The sequence below is a fragment of the Typopeltis vanoorti genome, chromosome 18 (assembly GCF_054136105.1).
Source record: "Typopeltis vanoorti isolate ZY-2024b chromosome 18, IOZ_Tvanoo_1.0, whole genome shotgun sequence".
Lineage (NCBI taxonomy): Eukaryota > Metazoa > Arthropoda > Arachnida > Uropygi > Thelyphonidae > Typopeltis > Typopeltis vanoorti.
The window spans coordinates 63,578,043-63,602,908 of record NC_143566.1 but is presented as its reverse complement, the minus strand read 5'-3'; the positions used below and the strand labels follow the sequence as shown (position 1 = coordinate 63,602,908).

Here is a 24,866-nt window from a genome sequence, read left to right as displayed (position 1 = left end):
CAGTATATCACATTGGTGGAACCATACTCCAGGAGATTGATGAGGCCAGGGATTTAGGAGTGTTGGTGGATAGGGAGTTGAAGTTTAGGGGACACATCGTAAAAGTGGCTAAATCAGCTCCTCAAATCACTTGGCTTCTGAAAAATACTTTAACAAGCAGAGACAAACAGGTTATTGTTCCTCTGTATCAAACCTTGATAAGACCCCCATCTAAACTACTGTGCCCAGATATGGGCGGCAGGGTTTCTTCTTGATGGGGAGGTGGTGGAGAGGATCCAGAAACGAGTGACCAAGATGATAGCAGGTCTGTGGAATGAACCTTATGAGAACAGGTTGAAGATTTGTGGGTTGCAAAAATTGGTTGATAGGCAGAAAAGGGGAGAGATATGATTGAGACATTCAAATTACTGAAGGGTTTCTATAAGATTAATCCAAAAGATATTTTTGAGAACAGGACTGGTGGTGGGAGGACTCGGGGCCATACATGGAAGCTGGGCAAGAATGTGGTTAGCAGGGGTGTTAGAGCTAGGTTCTTTACTTGGAGAGTGGTGAATGAGTGGAATAAGCTGCCAGAGTCTGTTGTGGGTGCTATGACCATGAATGGGTTCCAGGCGAGGTATGATAGATACTGTGTGAATGTCGAATAGTTGTTCTTGACATGATGTTAGGGCCTCCCTCGATGAATCTGTCGACTCCTTGGAGTTGCCCGAAATAATAATAATAATAATAATAATATTATTATTATTTAGTAATTTCTCCAATGTCTCCACTCCAGTATTACTCTAATCCATTCCACCTTAATGCACTCTAATTAGTTAATTTTAGCTTGCACAGTGTGGGCAAACTGATGATGACATCAGTAAATTGCAGATGCATATTTGTTTAGTGGCTACTGTCTATACTCTAGACCAGGGTTGCCAGATTTTGGAAAACCAAATAAGGGACATGGGTGACCAAAAGAATGATGATGTTTTATGCCATGAAATGTCATAGTTATTTCGTCATCAATGACTTTTCTTTCATTGGTGGTATTTCATTTTACAAAATAAGTATGAATACTTTTGGAACTGGAACTCGAAATGCTCAATTTGTGTTTCTGAGTGTTAATGTGTTGTGTAATATCCGATTGTCCCCAATGTGCAACACTAAACATCTATCTACAGATTTTGCATTCAACTTCGTTATGTTTTCCTTTGGCAATAAAATTCCATTCTTTCAAATAATCATGGTTAAAAATGTACCTTCATTTTGGCATTGTTAAGAGCTTAAGAAAAGAAACAAAATTTAATTACCCCTGTATAATTAATAAAGAAAATTAATTTACCTTTAATTATATTTTAAGTATTAACCAAATATTGCACATTCGAAAAAGGTGAGATATTATTTTTTAATAATTATTGAAATAACATCCACATACTGTACGAATACCACACCACACAATGTCCAAATAAGAAATGTTTGAAAATGCAATTTATCAATACAGAATTATAAATAAAATGCTTATACTAAATAAAAAGTGACCAATGAAAGGGACCGTCACCACCATAAACTGTAAACACAATTAATTTCCTTGAATTGTCAGTTTTTATGGCTTACAAATCAATTTAAGTTGGATTATTCAAAAAGAATATTGAAGGTCATGATTGCTTAACACAATATTTATAATTTTATCTTTTCATTAAAATATGGGACGTCTGGCAAGACTACTCTACACAGTACAAACAATCATTTGAACTCATAAATGATGAGAGATTTTTAAAGAACTGTGATTTAAAAAAAAAAAAAAAAAAAAAATCAGCTAACGCTTTTTATTCCCTTATAGGGAGTAGGCGAGGCCTTTATACCCTATCTAGCTTTTGGAGACTGAATGGGAAGTTTTCAATCTCCACCGGTAGTCAATCAGAGATAGCTGACCCATGTCTATCACTAATTATAGCAGCCACTGATGAAGAGACTGGCAAACAAGTACTGCCATCTCTTGGTACTTAACCCTAACAAGATATGTCACTGTCTGAAATAATGCGAGTACTATGGTCGATTTTCTTGAGTTTACGGGACAAAAAACCTGAATTTCCGGGAGGAAAAACCCGCTTGCCTGTGCCAGAGATCGACTAACTCGGGAACCGGTCGAAGAAATGCTTAGAAAAAGTTCTTCCAGTCGGCGACTAGACTTGAACTTAAGTCTAACCAACCAAGCACAGAGGATGCAAGCGCCACTTCCACTGAGCTACACAGGCCTGTTACAATGATTTAAGCAAATTAATTTAATTTTTGCAATTTTACAGGTTATAACTAAAGAAAAAAGTCAACATTAATATGAGAAATATTACATTAGGGCACACATTGAGTCTAAGACTTGTAACGTGTGCAGATGGGCCAGCAAAAATTAGAGGGAACATTGAGATTCAGTATATAAAATAAAAATAATATAAAAATAAATCAAATAGCCATATAAAATAAACACATTTTTTTTATTCAAATACTTTCTCATGCTTTATGGCATATAATTATTTATCAAACTGAAAACAGGGTCAAGATAATTTTAAAACAAATAATAATGTTTATGCAATTATTATTAAATGAAAGTCAATATCACATTGAGATGTCACACATATATGCTTCACTATTCACCTGTGCTATGTAACACCCATTATAGCCCGGTTCTGTGAATTCCACATCTTCTGTGTTGACTGACCAAAGCTGTTTTTATTACAGATTCAGACACTGCCATTTCTGAGTCCTCTTTCAACTTACAAATATAGCTATTAAATTCAATAAACTGCATTATTGTCAGGCTGCAGGATAATTTTCAGCGTGAAAAGCCACACCCGATTTCTGTGTTCTTTCTTCCTCGACATCCTTCCAACACATATATCTTCCAAATATTCTGTTTTTCCAATATAACGTATGCCATGTGCACAGAAAATTTTATATACATCCACCTTCTTGGGAACTCAAGCTTAACTTTAAGGAAATATTTTTCATAGATGGGAAGCTACTGATTTTGGAAGATGTTGTAGCTTGATATATATGAAAACTCTAAGATTTGTCAAATGAAAGAGTAATGGAGCATGCTGTTACTGACAAAACTATGGATAGGTTTAAACGATAATGATAAAAGGTCATTTACAAATAGGAAAAAGAGGTGCAAAATTACAGAGCTCTCAGACACTTCTGCATTGGAGGGGAAATTTGAAGAAAGGAAGCCATCACTATGATATGTTGTGAATGTGAGGGGAGGGAAATTGGCAATCCAGTTGCAAAAAGGTAGATAGTAAACCATATAATGATTTGGTAAAGAGACTTTGTGCCATACCCAATGAATGCGTCGACAGACTTATGTGTTCGTCGAACATGTTGTTTATTTTTTAATGGTACATATTAGAACACAGAAACTAAGTAAATAATTAATTTATTACCTTATTGCTGATATTTCGCTGGTGTTATAACCAGCATCTTCAGAGCACAAAAACATTTTGTCACAATACGCGAGACTATAACAACATGGTGTAATCAACGGACTAGTTAAACAAAATTGTAGCAGCAACACAAAGACTAGTCCTGATTTTTGGTGCCCTCTATCTGGAAAAAAAAAACAAAAAACTAGTTTTTTCTTAAGATGAGTGTCTCTCAGATCTTAGGCAAGTTAATATAGCCATATTTGTTGAGATTTGGAGTGTGTTTCAGGGCTTCTGTCACCTCTAAGAACAATCTTTCTGACTTGTAAGAGCTTCTGTGTAGTACTTGTGTGTTTTTCCAGTTGATCCTGTGTGCAGGGGTATCCAGAGCATGGTCTGCTAGGCCCGACTTGCCATAGTGATAATTCCGGACATATCTTTTGTGTTCGCTGATGCAGATGTTCACAGTTCTTCCTGTTTGACCGTAGTAGGCTTGATTACATGAGCTGGGTACTTGGTAGACTCCTGGATGTGATAAAGGGGGAAAGCTGTCCTTGGGTGAGCGGATAAGGGTTGCTAATTTGCTACATGGTCTGAATGTAGTGCATAGTTTATGTTTATTAAGAATTCTTGAAATCTTTTCGGATATGCCTTTAATGTATGGGATGGTAACTGTTTTGTTGTAGTTCTCTGTGGTGGATGGCGGGAGGGGTTTCTTAGGAGCGTTTAGTATTTTGTTTATCTTATGTGGATTATAGCCATTGGCCAAGAAGGTGTGGCATAAGTGAGCCAGGTTCAGCAGCAAGTGCATTGTCATTGGAACAGATTGCTCTCGCTCTATGGGCGAGCGTTTTTAAAATGCCATATTGTTGAGAAGGATGATGGTGTGATTGTTTGTGTAGTCTCGCGTATTGTGACAAAATGTTTTTGTGCTCTGAAGATGCTGGTTATAACACCAGCGAAATATCAGCAATAAGTTAATAAATTAATTATTTACTTAGTTTCTGTGTTCTAATATATACCGTTAAAAAATAAACAACATGTTCGATGAACACATAAGTCTGTCCACACGTTTAAGGATTCTTCATGGAGACAATATTGTACGTAAGACACGACAATATGGTAAGTGGAAGTTAAAATTGGCATGACAATTGAGCAGGTTAGCCTTCATAAAGAGATGCTGAGACATCAATTTAATACCCAACTGTTTTAAAATCAAAAACAAGTTTCACTCAGCCAAAGTCCAACGCATTTATAAAGGAGCGAGTGCAGCGCTATTACGTGAACAGATTAATGCCACTCGTCTGGAATTAGCAAAATCAAATTCAACCATCAACGCACTACGTGAATCACTTTATAATATGCTGAATACAGAACTTTGGAAGATCCTAGATAACATCACCTATGCAACGGCTATAAAAGAATTCAACAGAGTCAAAAACCGGCACCAAAATAAGTTTGAAAATCTCCAACAATGCAACACTATACAACGACCGCAATTACAACAAGACCTCGTCATCATGAATTTATCGTCGCTCACCTTAAGCAAAGAAGCCACTAGTGCTTTAAGTCGAGGGCACAATTTTGCCATGACTCCCAAACAAGTTCCAAAAGCCAACAATAGCCGACAACATACGTTTAGATGTGGCCAACATCCTAATCAAGTCCAAGCCTCCCAAAAATAATATCCTACATAAGGAAATCATTGCTATAAAAGAGCTACAGAACAACAGCCAGATTATCATAACAAAAGCAGACAAAGGAAATGCAACCATGGTGATGGACACAACAGAATATGAAAACAAAATGCACACACTGTTACAAGATCAGTCAACATACAAAATTATAGATCGCAATCCCACCGACATACAAAAGAATAAAGCACGAAAATTATTGAAAAGAGTCACTTCCTGGCACAAAGACACAGTTAACAAACTCAAGCCCTTCCATGTTAAAACACCTAGGATCTATGGAGCACCAAAAATTCACAAACAAGGTCCACCCTTACGCTCAATTGTGGACAGCATAAATAGTCCCACATAGAAACTGGCTAGACATTTAGCGAAGCTACTAGCCACTCTCACAAACAATTCTCTCTCCTTTGTCAAAAATTCGGCCCACCTAAAAAGCATCTTGCAACACCTTACCCTAAAAAGCTCCAACTTAATAGTAAGCTTTGATATCACCTCACTATTCACAAATGTATAACAATTGAAACCCTCAATCTACTGAAGTCACACTTCCCCCCGATATATTTGAACTCTTCAAATTCACATTACATGCAGGATATTTCACATATAAAGGGAAAATATATAAACAAATAGATGGGACAGCCATGGGCTCCCCACCCCCAGCCAACTTTTACATGGAACACCTGGAAAAACTAGCAATCAATACAGCCACTCTCAAACTAACACTTTGGCTACACTATGTTGACGATGTGCTTGCTATTTGGCCACATGGCCCAGAGACATTGGAAACATTCTTAGCGCATTTAAATAGCCAACATCCAAAAATCCACTTTACAATGGAACTGGAAGCTAATAACTGTCTGCCCTTCCTGGATACACTTATCACACGTCTTCCAGATGGTTCCTTATCATTTTCAGTTTTTAGAAAACCCACACATACAGGGAGATACTTACACAAACAATCACACCATCATACTTCTCAACAATATGGCATTTTAAAAATGCTCACCCATAGAGCGAGAGCAATCTGTTCCAATGACAATGCTCTTGCTGTTGAACTGGCTCACTTATGCCACACCTTCTTGGCCAATGGCTATAATCCACATAAGATAAACAAAATACTAAACACTCCTGAGAAACCCCTCCCACCATCCACTACAGAGAACTACAACAAAACAGTCACCATCCCATAATTAAAGGCACATCCGAAAAGATTTCAAGAATTCATAATAAACATAAACTACGCACTACATTCAGACCATGTAGCAAATTAGCAACCCTTATCCGCTCACCCAAGGACAGCATTCCCCCTTTATCACATCCAGGAGTCTACCAAGTACCCTGCTCATGTAATCAAGCTTACTACGGTCAAACAAGAAGAACTGTGAAAATCCGCATCGGCGAACACAAAAGATACGTCCGGAATTATCACTATGGTAAGTCGGGCCTAGCAGACCATGCTCTGGATACCCCTGCACACAGGATCAACTGGAAAAAATACAAAAGTACTACAGAGAAGCTCTTACAAGTCGGAGAGATTGTTCTTAGAGGCAACAGAAGCCCTGAAACACACTCCAAATCTCAACAAATATAGCTGTATTAACTTGCCTAAGATCTGGGAGACAGTCATCTTAAGAAAAAACTAGTAATTTTTTTTTTTTTTTTCCCAGATAGAGGGTGCCAAAAAAATCAGGACTCTAGTCTTTATGTTGCTGCTACAATTTTGTTTAACTAGTCCGTTGATTACACCATGTTGTTATAGTCTCGCGTATTGTGACAAAATGTTTTTGTGCTCTGAAGATGCTGGTTATAACACCAGCGAAATATCAGCAATAAGTTAATAAATTAATTATTTACTTAGTTTCTGTGTTCTAATATATACTGTTAAAAAATAAACAACATACCCAATGAATGATGATGATGACAAGGAGATCCACTGCAGTTTGAGAGTGTCAGAATCAATATTAGTAGTCTATGACTAATTGATAAAGTCAATTACTGACATGGTGAAGGAGTTGAGTATTAATGATCTCCATTATCTTTGATAGAAATAAGATGAGTATGCAGTGATACTGGTACAATGCTAGATGTAACATAATACAACATAATATGAATGATTGTAAAGATAATACAGGATGGCCATCAGTTTAGGAGCACCAATTTTAAATATAGTTTTGGGTGGTACCATCAGTACCAGAAACTTGTTGGTGACCAAGCCATTCACGATTTTTCTGGTGTCTTTCTCACAAAAAGCCTACAGGCATGAAATAAGTAGTTTTTGTTAAAGTGGGAACACTTTGCCTTGATCATCACTGCAGGAGAACAGTGCTGCTAGGTTACCTTCTCCGAGTGATGTTATTAACTGGATGTGAGAGGAGGGGAGGGGGCAGAAACATGAATGAATAGAAGTTACTCAAATGGCCTTGGTGAGACACTAGAAGTCTAACTGCAATTTGAGCAGAGATAACTTTCTTGCACTTGGTTCTTTTGAAGTCCGATTTGGGTTGAAAAATAGTACTTTAGCAGTTGTTGCATGCTGGAGTTGTGGTTTCAAGCCATTTGTAATATGCACAAATCTTGTCCTGGACTGTCTTGACACAGCTGTTAGAAAACTAAGGTTTGGATAGTGGTCTGGGATTTTGGATGGAATGGAAGATGAAGGCCTTTATTCCAATAAAGATTATTTCAGCTATTTGGTTAAAGCAGGTTTCCAGAACCAAAAATGAAAACAGTAGTCAGCTCAAGGAAAGGCTGAGTAGAAATCACACACATATGGCATTCCATTTGGTACTACTGTATTGCCAAACTGCTCTGGTGCACAGACAAACAATCTGTGCAAGTATCTCTACATCTGCTGGTTTGTTCAGTAGAAGTGGGGAAGAGAAGTCATTCTGAGGTGAGAATACTGAAGCACTCGAGGAAGCTAACATCATTATTTGGATATTTAGGCTGTAGATGCTTCCTGTCCTATCTTATCCATTGTCATCTTCATCCAGGTTGGCTATTATGGATCTCCATATATTTCTGTCTTGGGCTATTCTCTCTTGCTCTATGCATAATTCAGGTCCAGCTGGTCCTTTATGGTTTTGAACCATGTGTATCACTGTCTTCCTTTCTTTCACTTCCCTTTAATAAATCTTTTTGAAAACTTGCATTCCTCACAATATGACCTCAAAATATCATACATAATATTTTTATTTTCTATATGTTATTTATTAAATCCATTTTAGCACTAATCATCTCCAATTCTTTTTCAATTCTCTTCTTTTGGATCCATGAGATCTTCAAGGCTCTTTTGTACTCCACATGTTAGAAACATCAATTCTTCAACTATCTTCCTTGTTTATTGTCTATGTTTCCACACCACAGAAAAAAGAAGACATGATAAAGCATTTAATCAAGAAATCTACTACTTCTTCAACCACAGTCTATGTAGACCTTTGGAGCACTATAAATGTGTTGGTCCTAACACAGTCTCTTCAGGTATTTCTGTCCTGGAATCTCCTTAACAAGATGGAGAACGAAGAATTAGTCCCTTTTCTAATATTATCCATCCAGATGATTATAGGCCATCCCTCTTGTTTTAACCAGAGGTCAATCCCTCTAATGCTATTTTAAGCAAACTATCAGATCTAGCCACATGGCCCAGCCACCAGAACTGTTTTTGATGTTTTTTTAATGATGATATTTTCTTGTGTTCTGGCAATGAATAGGTTTTCCTACCAACCCTTGTCATTTGTGTGCTATGCAAGGTATCTTCAAAAGATACCTTGCATAGCACTTGTAGTGCTATGCAGGTATCTTTTCTGTAGCGCTTGATCTTGAAGGCCAATAGCTTTTTTTTTTAACTCCCTTTAGCAATGTCCAGCTCACATCCATATAATAAAACAGTTAACAAGGGTATTGATGAAGTAGGGTCTTGAAGTTGCTGTATTTTATTGTCTTTCCAAAGTGGCTGAAACACCTTTGAAGGGCAACAGTTGCTTTAGCAATGTGTGCTTTAATATCACGTTTACACCAGCCATCTCTATATTGTATACTTCCCAAGTAAGTTAATCTTTACTCCAATTTTTCATTGACTTTTTACCCAAAGACATAGTCTTCAATTTGTGGATGCTGAGCTTTCCTTCCTTTAGCTAATGGATCTTTAGTCCATTATTACTAGTGCCTTAAAAATTGTTAATTCTTGTAACTGATGTTCATTCTCTGCTATTAGGTCAATGTCATTGGCAAATCTAAGTTTTTTTTTTTTTTTAAACCACCGACTATAATTCCAAACCATTATTCTCCAAGGCAGTTTATTACATATTCCAAATATAGGTTAAAGAGAATCAATGAAAGCATGCAGCCTTGATGCACACCTCTTCCCATTTTGAAAGGCTTGTTATAGATGCCAATGATTTCTCTTAACATTTCTGAGAAATAGTAAGAAGTTTTAATTAGGAATACTATTTTATTATCTATTCCATTTTGGTTCGGTATTGTCCACAATGCCTCATGCCATATTTAATTGAAGACCTACTGTATATCTAAAAAATTATGATATACTATTTTATTATGTCCAACATATTTTTCTCCAATGAGATGTATTGTAAATAAATATCTACTCTATTCTGTTTTGGTTTTACAGAATTCTGCTTGGGGGTCTGAAAGTATACTTTCTATTACCTCTCAGAATCCCAGAGAGTACGATTTTGAGGAAAGTTTTGTTTGGATGACTGACAATTTTATAACTGCTACATTTTATAGCGTCTCTCCCCCTTTTTTTTTTTAGAAATCAGAATAGAAGTGTACCAATCATTAGGCCATGATTCATTGTTCTATACATCTTGACAAATTTTGAACAAAGCATCTATGATAGCTTCTCCTTTGCTTTCAAGTAGTTCTGAAGTTATTCCATCTATGCCTGGAAATTTTCCCACCTTCAAAGAATTAATTGCTGTTTCTATCTCTTCTCTTAAAACAGGGAAGTCTCCTTCATCCAATGCCATTTGTATTGTCTTCAGGGTTTTGATTATTAAGACTAAAAGGATAAAAATTAAGGACATTAGGGATAAAAATGGCACACTTTTGCAAGGATGAAATCTTGCAGTGCTAGATTTTATTTTCCAGGTTTTGTTTATTGCAGGAACATTTGAAATCATGAAAAGTTTTGCTAATGAGATCAGTTATCTTAATAGGAGATGCTAGAGTTAATTTTAAAATATGTCCATATTAACAAAATCAATACACAAAGCTCCTAAAAGTAAAATTAATGTATCATTATCTAATTCTCATATGCAGATTTACTGACCTGCATCAAAGCTTTAGCAGAAAGATCCCACTTTTTGATGCACATATCCTTAGACCCAGAAAACAAAGAGTCACCACTAAGAGCAAAACACTGGATACTGTCATTATGGGAAGGCACTAAATTTGCTTTAGGTATGTGCACTTTTGAGATGTCATCCATTACTTCAAATATCTGTGGAAAATTTATAATTTTGGATCATTTCCATTTTTTTAATTTGATATTCAAATTTTCACAATGATGTATATTTTTGTCATACTTTTCATGAGTGTGACACAAAATTCAACACAATTTATTCACATTTAAAATAAATAATAAATAAATAAATAGCTAACATATACAAAATATATATACCTTAATGTAATGATCTCTTGAACCAGTAACAACCAGATTATTATCCATTCCAAGGTCATCTACTGCTAGACACATTACTGCAGCTTGATGTCCACCACTCAGTTTTCCTGTACTCTGAAACCTTTAGTAAAGAAACTTTTTTAGCTAGATAAAATAATCAATGCCACACACACACACACACACACGAAAAGGTGCTGAAAGCTTATTTAAAAATTATAAGAACTGGGAAGCCAGTATTATCATTATATGCCAACTTAATCACTGAATTTTGTAAAATTGATTGCATTTCTTGAATCATTAACTCATAATTTAAACAACTGCATCTTCTCTACTCCAATAACACAAACAGTGTTTCATATAATACAGTTTATATACTGTATAATATACACATTTCAATAAAGAAATACTGTGAGTAGGCATATTTAAATAAATTATAATACCAGAATAAACTCACTTCAAATATTATTTTATTAGTATAATTTTTGCCAAAGTATTAAAGACATCTTCAGTACATGTAAAAAGTTAATAATCGACAATAATTGACAATTCCAAAAGGCAACACCTAAGCAACTAATGTAAGATAACTCAAAAAGTAATTAAATTTCCTAACTTATTAAAAATGTATATTTATTAAAGATGCTTTTAATAAGTTAGGAAATTTAATGACCATTTTTATATAAACTAAAAAAGGTTATTAAATTTCCTAACTTATTAAAATATTTATTATTTTTTTAATAAGTTAGGAAATTTAATAATCTTTTTTTTTTTTTTTTTAGTTATCTTCCATTAGCTACTTAGGTGGTGCCTTTTGGAATTGTCAGTTATTGTTCTATTAGCTTTTTACATGTACTGAAGATGCCTTTGATACTTAGGCAAAAATTATACTAATAAAATAATATTTTATGTGAGTTGTGGTGAGTGGTAGATGGTGTTGGTGTAGTTGCGGTTTGTTGTAGTTGGTGGATTGAGTGGCGGAGACAGAGCTGTAGAGTAGGTGTTCTCCCTCGATGAGTCTTTGGATTCCCTAGATGTGTCAAATAATAATAATAATAATAACAACAACATACACGGCTTGGAAAGAAGTCAAAGGACATCGAACATGGGCAAAATGAATCATGCCATGTAATGAGTCATACATTAATAGAGACAGTACAAATTAGAGGAATATGATGCTACCAAGTCAGTATAAGCTTGCCTGGGTGAAATGGCTATGAAAAAGGAACTGATAGAGCTTGAAAAGAGGCATTATGATAGGATGCCATGTTGCAGACTGATATTTTCAACAAATTGCTGACAAACTGGGCATTCCCAGATCAACAATCAATGATACCATACTGAGATGGAAGCACAGGGAATCAACTGTAAGTGATACCTGCTGTAGATGACCCACCACACTCATTGAAAGTGACTGTAGGGTGTGCTGAAAGATAATATGTAAAATCTGCTATTTTCAGCTGACAATGAATGCAGCATTCTGGGCATCAACTGGAACATGAATCTGCCCCTAAACATTCTGAACTGAGGCTCACAACATGGGTTTCCATAGTAAGACTGCAATATGCAAGCTCCACATTACCCGAACCAACATGCAGCATTATATTCAGTGATGTAAAGAGTGTGTACATAGGACATGGAAGTTTGAAAAGCTGTGTTATGGAACTGCAAATCATGCTACACCTTCTACCAAGCATATGGACAGGGGATGTGGCAGATGCCTGGTGAGCATCTCTTACCAGAGGGCATAACTCGAACTATGAAATGCAGAGTTGGCAGTGTATTGGTATGGTCCTGTTTTTACTGGTTTGGCCTTGGACCTCTGTTTGTATATGCATAAATTTTATTTATTTATTTTAATAATCACATTTGTTCACATTTCAGTTCTCCAAGAGGTATTTGAACATTCTGTACTTTGTGATGTTTCTCTGGAACTGACCATTGTCTCTTTCAGCAAGATAATGCACCATGTCATAAGTCTGCTGCTATAACTGTGTGGATTTTGGACACAAATGTCACGACACTTGACTGGCCTCCACAGAGTCCTGATCTCAACCCTACTGAATATCTGTGGGATGAAATGGAATGTTGGGCATGGTCAAGGTACCTCCACCCCACAACAGAACTGCAATATATGCTTACTGGAAGAAGGGTTCAAAATTCCTATTAATCATTATCATATACTCATGGAAAGTATGTCCCATAGGACTGCTGCAGACAATCATAGCAAAAGGAGGTCCTACATTTTATTAAGGCGGACCCCATGGCTGCTTGATCCTCACACTATGGTGTCTTCTGAATTCTTTCCAAGAAGTGTACAAATACACACACATTGTACATCACTGATTTTTTTTGGTATGGATGGTGTGACATCTCCTTTCATCTGAACAAACTTACGAAAGCACATCTAAGTTCCCACAACTGCCAGACTATTTTATCAGGTTGAAAGTTGCCACTGCATGTATTCACTTAACTGTTCATACCTGCAAGGTCCAATTCACAGTGGTATCAAGTGTAAGCACAAGTCCATATCATCTGGATATGAAATCTTATGAGATACACTCTGATATATTCTATCATATTTCATTTTAAACAAATGTTGGGCATGACTTGCTAACTGATTTCAGTTCCCCTGACAGGTTGCAACTCGAAAGTTTGAAAGACACAGGTCCTGACAGCAGATACTCTAAACAAATATCCACCTGGAACTTGATGACGTCAGCGTTAGTTCACTCACATGGCACAAATAGCGATCATCTCTTATGAGTTAGTTGATTCTAGGAGGTGTGCAAGCAAACTTTTCTAATAAAGTTAAGTTTATAATTCAGTACTATGATGAATATACTGAGTTTTATGAAAAAGTAGACTATCAGTTTTTCATTGGTAAGAGACAGCAAAAGAATGCTTTACATTTAAAGACATGCAATTGATTGTTTTCAAAAGTAACAGAGCTCAGTAAAAATTAAACATGCTTTTGTGATATTGTATTATGTAGTATTGTATTTCACAATAAATACAAGTTTACTTTAAAAAGTAATTTATGACTTAAAAAAAAGTTTAATTTATATTGTGACTTTGCTTTAACTTACATTTTTAAATCCCATATTCTCACACCATTACCAGAAGCAGAAAACAGTGATGTACCATAATGGTTCAATGCAATGTCATTAATCTGTGTTTCTTCAGAGGGAAATTGAAATGTGTTAGAGGGGATATCAAGTTGAGAAGATCCCTTCATCACAATACCAGAGGAGCTAAAATGAAAGACATAATTTTAATTAGCCTTTTTGAGGTGCACTTTCTCATTTAAATTTGCTTTAATTTAAATGATTCTCAGAATTAATAGAATAATAATCTCAGCTACTCAATATCAGGATAAATATGATATTATCACTCTAATCTTTAAAAAGGTATACCTGTAGCATAAGACAACAAAATTATACAATTCAGTAATAAACTTTAAGAAAAGTGCAAATGTTTCACACTGAAAATAACAGTACACCATCAGCATGTGGAAACAACAAGCAAATCAAAGAACAGATATAGAAGGTATACATACACCAATTAGTTTACCAATTGTATTATTTTTGACAACACTCAAATTCCCAGACAAGATGAGATTTCTCTTCTTGGAATCACCCTGACATCAAGCCTCTCCTGACATAAACACATCATAACCATTGCATCCTCGGCTTCTAAAAAACTAGGATTTCTCTTTCACTCAAGGTGTTACCTTCACCTCTGAACTGTTAGCCTTATACAAATCACAAAACTGCCCAGCTATTGAACACTGCTCTCACATTTGGAGTGGGGCCCCTAAAAGCTCTCTCAAAATGCTTGACTCAATAAAGAGGAGAGCAGTTAGATTGCTCCCTCCTCCCACTTTAGCACAGATGTTTGGTTTCTGCATTATCTCTATAAATATTTCCATGGCAAATGTTCATTTGAAATAGAATCAATAATTCTCCACTCAGTACTAAGTCTGTTGGAATACATACAGCTGCTACCTAACATATCTTCACAGTACATCTTGACACTCACAGAACAAATTTCTTTTCCCTCCTTCATCCCTGCTACTGCTGTATTGTGGAACAGTCTTCCCTCTGATGTGTTTCCCAAGGAAAGCAATATACAGACTTTCAAATCAAATGTAAACAAGTTTCTCCTATCCCAAATCAGTATCTATATATAGTACTAACATACTATAGGTTAATTAACCAACCTCTCATCAGCTCAACATATATAAATAAAATCAGTTGTGTGCTAGAAATTAATAAAATAATTAAAATAAAAAATGACATTAAACTATTTTTGATATTTACATAAGATGAAAATCTTCCAAACCTTTTTTTATGGGGAGGGGGGGGGAACAATCATTCTGATTAGGCTGATGTAAAAATACATCAAAACTTTTTTTGAAAGGGCATTCATATTTGAAACATCTTCTATGGAGAAGAAAAGCTTCATCCTGCAGGATACTGTGTTTAGTATCAATACTATGCTGTACCAGACAAGACATCTAAGGTTTCACATATTCAGTGTAGTAGTAGTAGTATTATTAGTATACCCTCTATGGAGTCAACAGACTCATCATGGGAGATTCATTCAACTGACAACATATTTATCATATAGAATCTTAAAATCCTTAACACTCTTTGCATTATTATCTGCTTTGCATATTATCAGCATTCATGCTGCAACTACTTTATCTTGAAAATTTAAAATTTTTGGTTCTTAGTTCATTGGAAGATGTAGAATATATTTCTTTTAAATTTATAATAAGTGCAGAATCACCTTGTATGAAGCAACTAACTTTATGTCATACAACCTTTCTTATTCTGAAACAGTTCATCTACTCGAACACATATTCTTGATCTTATTTGAAGGTTTGCATCACAAGCTGGTGTTTTGTACATAGTTTCCAGTTTCTTGTATTTTACATGATGTAGCCTTGAGGATGACAAAGCCATATAATGATGTGAATCTGTAGGGCATACTTATTCAAGTACATTATGCAATTAAAAAAGGAAGTTATTATTAAGTATATGCATATGCACCAAGAAGATACAAAGTTAAAACTAAACAAGTACTAAAAAACAAACCCAACAAGTTTTGTTAGTTGTCAGGTCAGACTAACATCTTCAGGGGTAAAGATAACTAACAGTTTAAAGCACGAACTATAAGAAATTATGAAAAAACAAGTTCATTTATTGGTATTATGAACATCAAAAAAGTTCTTTAAAAAACTGAATAACAGATCTATACAACTGTTAATATGTGTTAGCTGGAAACAATACTATTTGATGTCGCGTTCTGTGGTTCACTTTCACTCTGTCCAAGGTCTGAACTGGGTAAATTTTTAATAAATGCTGACCAAACTTGATTTAAAATCAAGCCTTGATTTTTGTTGCATTGTGTAGGAATTTTAATCGTATTTGCTGCCTCTTTGAATTTTCTTGTAAAACAGTTTTTATCAATGTAGGACATGTTTGTTCTGTCCCAGAGTACATCATGACCAGTAGAAGCTGTGTGAAATGCCAAGCCAGACTTATTTTCTCTCTTTTTTTTTGTACATCCTTTTGATGTTTGCTCATGCAGATTTTCTCCCGATCTCCCTGTCTGGCCTACATAGCAGATACCACAGGAACAGGGAATATTATAAACTCCTGGTTTTTTCATGGGGTGATGTGGAGGTTTTGGAGGATGAAGAGATTTTGATATTTTTTTCAAGTGGCAGGAAAATCACTTTTATGTTGTACTTGTAGAGAAGATAGTTTGGCTAGTTTATCTGTTACATTTTTGATATAAGGAAGTCACTGCATTCTTGAAGTCTTGTTTATTTAAGTTTCTTGTAGGTGCTGTATTGAGAATTTTCTTAATTGTCTTAGTTTTGAAACCATTCAGTTGTAGGATCTGTGTTACGTATTGTATTTCTTCTTTCCACTTTTCTTCTGTACTAGGGATGCTGTATGCTTTATCCCTTAAGGTTTTTATGAGGCTATTTTATGCTTGGGATGGTGGTGTGAGGTAGCATGAAGGAATCTTCCAGTGTTCATTGGCTTTCTATAAATGGAGAATGATAATCTATTTTTTCTTTCATTTATTTCTATAAGGATGTCTAGGATAGGAAGTTTTTTATTTTCTTCTAGTTCCAGAGTAAATTTTATGTTAGGATGTAAGTCATTAAGATAGTCTTTAAATGCAGTCAGTTCTAGTGCTGTTCCGGGCCAAATGATGAAGATATCGTCCACATAGCGAAGCCAAATTTTTGGTTTGATGTGCCAGTTTTGTAGAGCATTACTTTCAAAATTTTCCATATAGAGGTTTGCTAGAGCTGGTGAGAGAGGTGAACCCATTGCTAGTCCTTCTTTTTGTTCCCAGAGTTTGTCTTGGTAAAAGAAGAATGTGTTTTTTATGCAAAGTTCGTAGAGCTATACAATGTCCAGTGGGAATAGATTTTCTAGGATGTTTACTGTTTAATTTCTTGGAATCTTTGTGAAAAGGCTGACCACATCTAAACTTGCTAATATGTCTGAAAGATCGATGTGTATATCTTTTACTTTCTCTATGAAGTCTGTGCTGTTCTTAATGAATGATGGTGTTTTTCCTATATGTGGTAAAATCAAGTTTGTAAGGTGCTTTGCCAGATTTCAGGTAGGAGAGTCCCTTCCGTCTACTATCGGTCTTAGTGATTATTGTTCCCCATTTATAGAAAGCCAACCAACACAGGAAGAATCCTTCATGCTACCTCACTCCACCATCCAAAGCAAAAAAATAGGCCTCATAAAACCTTAAGGGACAAAGCATACAGCATCCCCAGTACAAAAGAAAAGCGAAAAGAAGAAATACAATACTTAACGCAGATCCTACAACTGAATGGTTTCAAAACTAAGACAATTAAGAAAATTCTCAATACAGCACCTACAGAAAACTTAAATAAGACTTCAAGAATGAAGTCACCCTTCCTTATATTAAAAATGTAACAGATAAATTAGCCAAACTTTTCTACAAGTACAACATAAAAGTGACTTTCCTGCCACTTGAAAAAATATCTAAATCTCTTCATCCTCCGAAACCTCCACATCACCAAATGAAAAAAAACAGGAGTTTATAATACAGGTAGTCCTCAACTTATGACGGGGTTACGTTCCAACGTCCCCATCGTAAGTCGATTCTGACGTTAGTCAAGGACTTTTGTTAATTCTTGATTTCTGTTATAATATTTTCATAAATTAGGTTTCTATTTAACTTAAAACGGTGTTAAAAATGTATAAACTTACATAAACATTTATAAATTATTTATTAGCACATATACGTATAAATACATAAATGCAAAATTAAGAAAGAAAAATTTAAGAAAAAAATACTTAAACACATATCAAAAATCACAATTTTTTTATGTGTTTATTTCAGATTTTTCTTGAAAATTTTGGCAGTTTCAAAATCGGAAATAGCAGCTTCTCCCGTTATTCGTATGTTATGTAAGTTAAAGCGGCTTTTCAATAGATAAAACCAACCTTTACTAGCGTTAAATGTATGCTCGCCGTATTTATCTTCTTGTTGTTTCCTTAAATTGTCAAATAGGCTGCGTGCTTTTGTTTGAATCATAAACAAACTGAGAGGAATATTTTTGTTGATTTTTTCATCTATCCATATCATTAAAAGCTTCTCCATTTCATGAATTGGCCCTTCTCTTTTTTTTGTTAAAATTGTACATTTCATATTAACTGCCCCTTTAGTTGCCTCCAACTCCAACTTTGCTTGTTGACTAATGGCAATGCTGCAATGCATATACAAAAGTAATGTGATATAAGTATGTATATGCTGGCGGCAAAGTTAAATTAGAGAATTGTTAATAATAATTTTTGGTCATCGTAAGTACGAATCATCGTAAGTCAAGGACTACCTGTATTCACTGTTCCTGTGGCATCTGCAATGTAGGCCAGACGGGGGAGATCGGGAGAAATCCGCATGAGCGAACATCAAAAAGGACATACAAAAAAAGAAAGAAAATAAGTCTGGCTTGGCATTTCACACAGCTTCTACTGGTCATGATGTACTGTGGGGCAGAACAAACATGTCCTATATTGATAAAAACTGTTTCACAAGAAAATTCAAAGAGGTAGCAAATATGATTAAAATTCCTGCACAATGCAACAAAAATTCAAGGCTTGATTTTAAATCAAGTTTGGTCAGTGTTTATTAAAAATTTACCCAGTTCAGACCTTGGACAGAGTGAAAGTGAACCACAGAACGTGACATCAAATAGTACTGTTTCCAGCTAACATGTATTAACGGTTGTATAGATCTGTTATTCGGTTTTTTAATGAACTTTTTTGATGTTCATAATACCAATAAATGAACTTGTCTTTTCGTAATTTCTTATAGCTTGTGCTTTAAACTGTTAGTTATCTTTACCCCCGAAGATGTTAGTCTGATGACTAACGAAACTTGTCAGGTTTGTTTTTTAGTACTTGTTTAGTTTTAAAAAACAGTCTTATTTAATAAAAATGTGGTCACAAAACCGGAATGATTCGATTGAACTTCTTAACCACAGAAACCTTCGCATGATTATAATATATTATTATATACAGTCATACCCCGACTTACGCGAATCCGGTTACGCAGTTTCTTATATATATATATATATATACATATTCCCATCCCACTTCACGCCTCACCACCAGTTGTATCTTTCCGGTGCCGGCCGCATTTGCCAGTTTCGCACATCTGTGAACAAGCACTAATGTGTTTTGCACGGTCCCCATTCATACACGATTTTTATAGTCTACAAACCTTGAGATTGTTTAATGTTTTGTTCTTGATAAAAATTTTATCACATGAAAAATATTAATGTTGTCCAAAAGAAGCAAGTCCGATTCTTCTACAGCTAGCAAGAAAAGAAAAGCATTGACTTTGGAAACAAAACTCAACATTAGTAAGGATTTTGAAGACGGAATGAAAATTTGAGCTAGCAAAAAAGTTCAATCTACAGGAATCCATAGTAAGAACAATCATAAAAAGAAAGTTTACAGATTTTGGAGGACATAGATTCTAACGAGGAACGAACTGTAGCCACAAGGCAAAAGGCAAGGAATAAAAAATCATTAGCTTGGTATGAATAAATTTTGCATGACAAGAAAAAGACATTATGCCGTCAGACGAATCTATTAGATTTTATGAAACCATCGACATCAAAATAACTTTCTTTTCATGTAAGAAAAACTACAATTATGATTATATTTCTTAAAAAATATAGGTGTTTTTGTAAACCTTTGTCCCAATTAATTAATATTTTGTATGTTTGTATATATAAATTACATGCAAAATTATACCCTGAGTTACACGAATTCGACTTACGTGCTTTTTGTTGGTCCCACCTACTGCGTAACTTCGGGGTATGACTGTATTTGATCTGATAATGCAATTCTAGCATTATCAGATTACCAATTGCTATAAGCAAGCAAAAATTAAAGTGAAGTCTGGAAATGGGAAGTTTTAATGTCCCTTTCCAGATATTGCATTTCATATATTTGCCTTTTACTAATAAAAGGCAAATTATTATTATTATTATTACTACTACTACTTGACACCTACAGGGAGGCCAAGTACTTATCATGGGAGGGCACACACTAATCCACATTCAATTCAGTGTCTTCTCTACTTAATCCTCTAACTACAACTACTACCATCAACACATAATGTCACCTAACACCCAATAACACCACCATAAAGTAGAGCCTCTGTAGCTGAAGTCAGTATAGATGAACCCTTTGGTTGGAAAGACCTGGGTTCAATTCCTGTCCATGACATGAGGAACATTTATTTGGCTCATCCGACTAAAGGTGAGTTAGCTGGTCTCATATGGAGGTATAGGTTTTTTTTTTTTTTTTTTTTTTTAACACTGAGGTTTTTCATCCCTGAGAACAGGCAAACCAGCTCCGTGAACAAACGCACACGGACCTACAGTCATAAAATACATACTTAATCCCTCATTAGGAAGGTTCAACCCAACCAAAGGGATGGGGGAGGAAAGGGGGGAACCCCATATGAAATAAAAATAACCACAATAAAGTCTTTTTGTCTGTAAATTTCACGTGTTCTCATGGCTGATCTACATGTATACAGGATGAAAAAGCGGAGTTTCTTGGAGGGAAACTCTCCTATCTCTAATTCACCTTCCCTTGAAAAATCCCACATAAACACTCCTCTCATCACGATGAGAACTGAGATCAGGTGTTTTCCAATCAATGGGCACAATGTCCCATTGATCTTCCAATTGCATTACAGAGGCAACTGAAATATATGAATTTTTCATAGTTCATATTCTTTCAAAGATAATGAGGTCTATTCTCAGCCAAATGAACACATTTAAATTACAAAGAATGATTCACAAATTTGAAGTATTGTAACAAATAAATCATCACATAGCTCAACTGTAATCCACCTCTATGCATGAAAACTGGGTTATAAATTTGACAAACTGTTCAGAGAGGATGAATTGAGTGATGAATGGAGTACAAGGACAGATTGAGAGAGTAAATTGTCAATGAAAAATCTCTTCCACGTCAACCTGAAAACAATCCCTGATTAGCTTATATGTCTTAATCCACCCTCCTCCTCCTAAACAGAAAGCTTTGCAATTTACAATCATTCGATCTGTCCTCATACTCCACATTCCAAAGACCAATGACAACCTTTATGAATCTTCTCTGGACCCTTTCTAACATATGCTCACTGTACCCCTTGGGGATATACTTGTTAGGAATTTGATGTTGATGATGCCCATCACCATGAAAAGCTGGCAAAAATCTGTACAATAATCCTTATAAGGCCTGATCAAGGCCTTAAACAATGGCACCATAACCTCTTTGTTTCTGCATATCAGTCCTCCACACCATTCCCATTATCTGATGTGATGTCTTCACAACTTGTGCAATGTGGCCCCTGAATTTCAGGTCCTTGTAGACAACTACTCCAAGTTCTCTCATCTGCTCTACCTCCTTTAAAGTTTTCCCACCAAGTGTATGTACACTTTGCATCCCATTGCTGCTTACCAAATTTCAAAACCTTATACTTCGTAACACTGAAGTGACAGTTCCACTTACCTGCAAGTTATTTGTTCATGTTCACTTTGATATTTTGAGCAGACTGGCCATTTGGCTAAGATTAGAATACAAGAATACTCCATTAAATTTTTAGAATCTGGAAACTCTGGCCTTACTTTTCATGCCACTAATATTAGACCCAGAATTTTTTGGAACCAAGCCAATATTCTTCATTTCTGCAGATTTAAATTTGATCATCTGTCCTCTGACATTTGTGAAACCTTAGGACATCATCCGAATCGTAACTACTGTGATTGAGTGCCAATCTCAAGATTCTGAGAAGTGCTTGCCATTAACTATTCGTGTGTGTGTTTATAGGCTGATTAGCTTATTTAATTTTTGTTACAGAAGCTAATTAATTTGTTCCTTTGAAATGTAATAGCGCATTCTACTGTCACCTCAGCTGTGATAGAGAAACGAGCTAGTAAGGGCATGGTACATGGTTCCCACCCTCAAAAAGTGTATTTGTATACCTATAGTATATTTGTACTGTGGGTGGGCTAAGGATTTTTTTAATTTCTATTTTCATTGATTTTATATGTCTTTTCCTTATTTTTTTATATAGTCTGGAAACCCTGCTCTAAAGATCAAACATCGAACTTTTTTAAACCACTTCAGGCTTCCAATAAGGAGAACAGTGGTCTCACCTGGGCAATTAAATTTGTCTCCAACCCAAACACACAATTGCAACATCCATGCCCACAATGGGATTTGAACCCATTTGAGATGGTTAGAGAGTGGATACCATTCAGCTAATCAGGTTGGCAACCAGTTCATGTTTTGAATGTATTTAACCGATCTTTGCTTCTCTCCCTGATGATGTAATTGTACAAAAATATATTGGAATTTTTTAGTAAATTCCACTTATACACTCCAGGATATGCAAAAGGATGAAGTGGATGCTTATCAAAACAAAGGTACTAGCTGAATGACTAGCTTGAAAACAGCATATAGATTATGTTTGTGGAGATCTTTAGCTATCTTTTCTGGTTTATCCTAAATATAGTAGACAGAACTAGTTTTGCTGTAATCTTGTGCACTGGTTGCAGAAGCAATGGGAAGGCACACAGTATTTTATATATTTTTATAAGGGTTATAGCCACTGGTTAAAAAGATGTGTTACAAAGGTAACTTCAGTTTCTCAAAGACTGCATTTGAACAAATAGCTCTCTCTCTCTCTCTCTCTCTCTCTGTGTGTGTGTGTGTGTGTGTGTGTGTGTGTGTGTGTGTGTGTGTGTGTGTGTGTGTGATTGGTTATGTAAATACCTTACAGTATGTGAATTTTCTATAAATAGAAAACGATAAAATATAAGCAATCATATAATGTATTACACACACACACACACACACACATATATATATAAACATCATAAAATTCCTAATTTGTATCCTCAAGGGAACTTACAGGATACTATGATAGTTTCTATTGACAATTTAGCTCCAAATCAGTTTGTTTATAGCAAGGACTCCAATACTATCAGATTTTTTATTTTGGTCTTCTAAGGCACTTCTGCCTACACTGATCCACTTTACATATTACACTTGACAAGAAATTATATTCTTGTTTTAATCCTATACTCAAGCATAGCCGGCAAAGGTTGGTCGATTGGTAGAGCCTCTGCTACTAATGGCTCAGTTAAGTAAGTTTGAGCACGGTTAGTAGTTGAAAGGCGACCAATCATTCGATGCTGCTGGCACACTCTCCCTTGATGAGTCTTTGGACTCCCTGGAGGTGTCAAATAATAATAATAATAAATGTAACTAGTCTACTTGCATAGAGAAGCTCTTGACTTCACATCAACTGCCTTAGAATCCCATAATGCAAAAACGGGAAGAGTCACTACCTAGATCCGTTTCGACATCAGTGAACCTTCCCATAATATTTTATTGCATTATGGGATACTAATGCAATTGAATTGTGAAGCCAAGTGCCTCTGTATGCAAGTAGACTAGTTGTGAAGATAGTTCAGTTTACACTTGCACTTGGGTAGAGAATTAAAACAAGACTATATCTTGTGAAGTATAATATACATTGTATTCAAAAGGAAAACCTTTAAAAATTCCATCTACATCTTCGTCTTTTTCCTGCCATCTTAGATCAAACACCTGCTTTGATAATCTTCTGTTTCCCCATTCCATTTAAGTGACCATGCAATCTGAGATTAGCTCTGCTCACACATTCCTGACTGCTAAGAATGCCATGTTTTTCCTAATATCTTCATTTTTAATTTGATTCTGCAACTGATCCATTTGTTCACTGCTCTAGTTTTTCTCAGAACTCATATCTTTGGTCTCCAATTTTTGATCAAATGTTTTATTCTAATCCAGTTCTCATATCCATAAGTTAAAACTGGCTTGAACACTATTGTATATAGCTAGTATTCTAATTTTTACTCTTATTTTATATTGAAAAGGCAGTTATTATTATTATTATTAGGTGATACCTCCAAGGAGTCCACAGACTCATAGAGGGGGAGTGTGCCAACAGCATTGAATGATTGATCTCCTTCCAACTACTAACCATGCTCAAACTTGCTTAACTTTTTGCGTGAGCCATTAGTAGCAGAAGCTCTACCAATCGACCAACTTTTGCCAGCAAAAGTTGGTCGATTGGTAGAGCCACAACGTTCAATTATTTCCTTTAGTTTTTCTGGAAACTTATTTGCAGCTTTAACGTCTGCACTTGCAGCTTCTCCTGATAATTTTAGACTATGAATTCTGGCTCGTTTTTTAAATTTCTCAAACCAACCGTGAGAAGCCGCAAAATTTTCCGCAATTTCTTCAGTTTGTTTAGATTTCAGGTGATTAAACAAAAATAACGCTCTTTCTTGAATCACATTTGAGTTAAAAGCATATGACATTGTGACATATCATCTGTCCACAAACTTCACATTTTCTCCATTTTTTTCTAAAGTTTGACTCCTTAAGTGAGTTAATTTTGCTGATGTAACATCTGTACAATTCTGAGCAGACTGTTTTATTTTTTTCTGATTGACTAAGTATAGTTGTTAAAGGTGACTGCGCTAATCCT

The 24,866-nt window shown here is 35.4% G+C and overlaps 1 protein-coding gene across 1 annotated transcript in view; it reads right to left on the bottom strand.

Annotated features, from left to right (window-relative positions):
* The window catches only part of LOC150096717 (kinesin-like protein KIF21A), a 753,433-nt gene that overhangs the window by 25,817 nt on the left and 702,750 nt on the right, over positions 1 to 24,866 (bottom strand). Inside the window, exons 30-32 of the mRNA XM_090408696.1 lie at positions 13,817 to 13,981; positions 10,734 to 10,854; positions 10,383 to 10,553 (exon numbers count right to left, since the gene is read on the bottom strand). Of these exons, the coding sequence (XP_090264822.1) occupies positions 10,383 to 10,553; positions 10,734 to 10,854; positions 13,817 to 13,981 (457 nt within the window). The remainder of the gene's footprint in view (positions 1 to 10,382; positions 10,554 to 10,733; positions 10,855 to 13,816; positions 13,982 to 24,866) is intronic.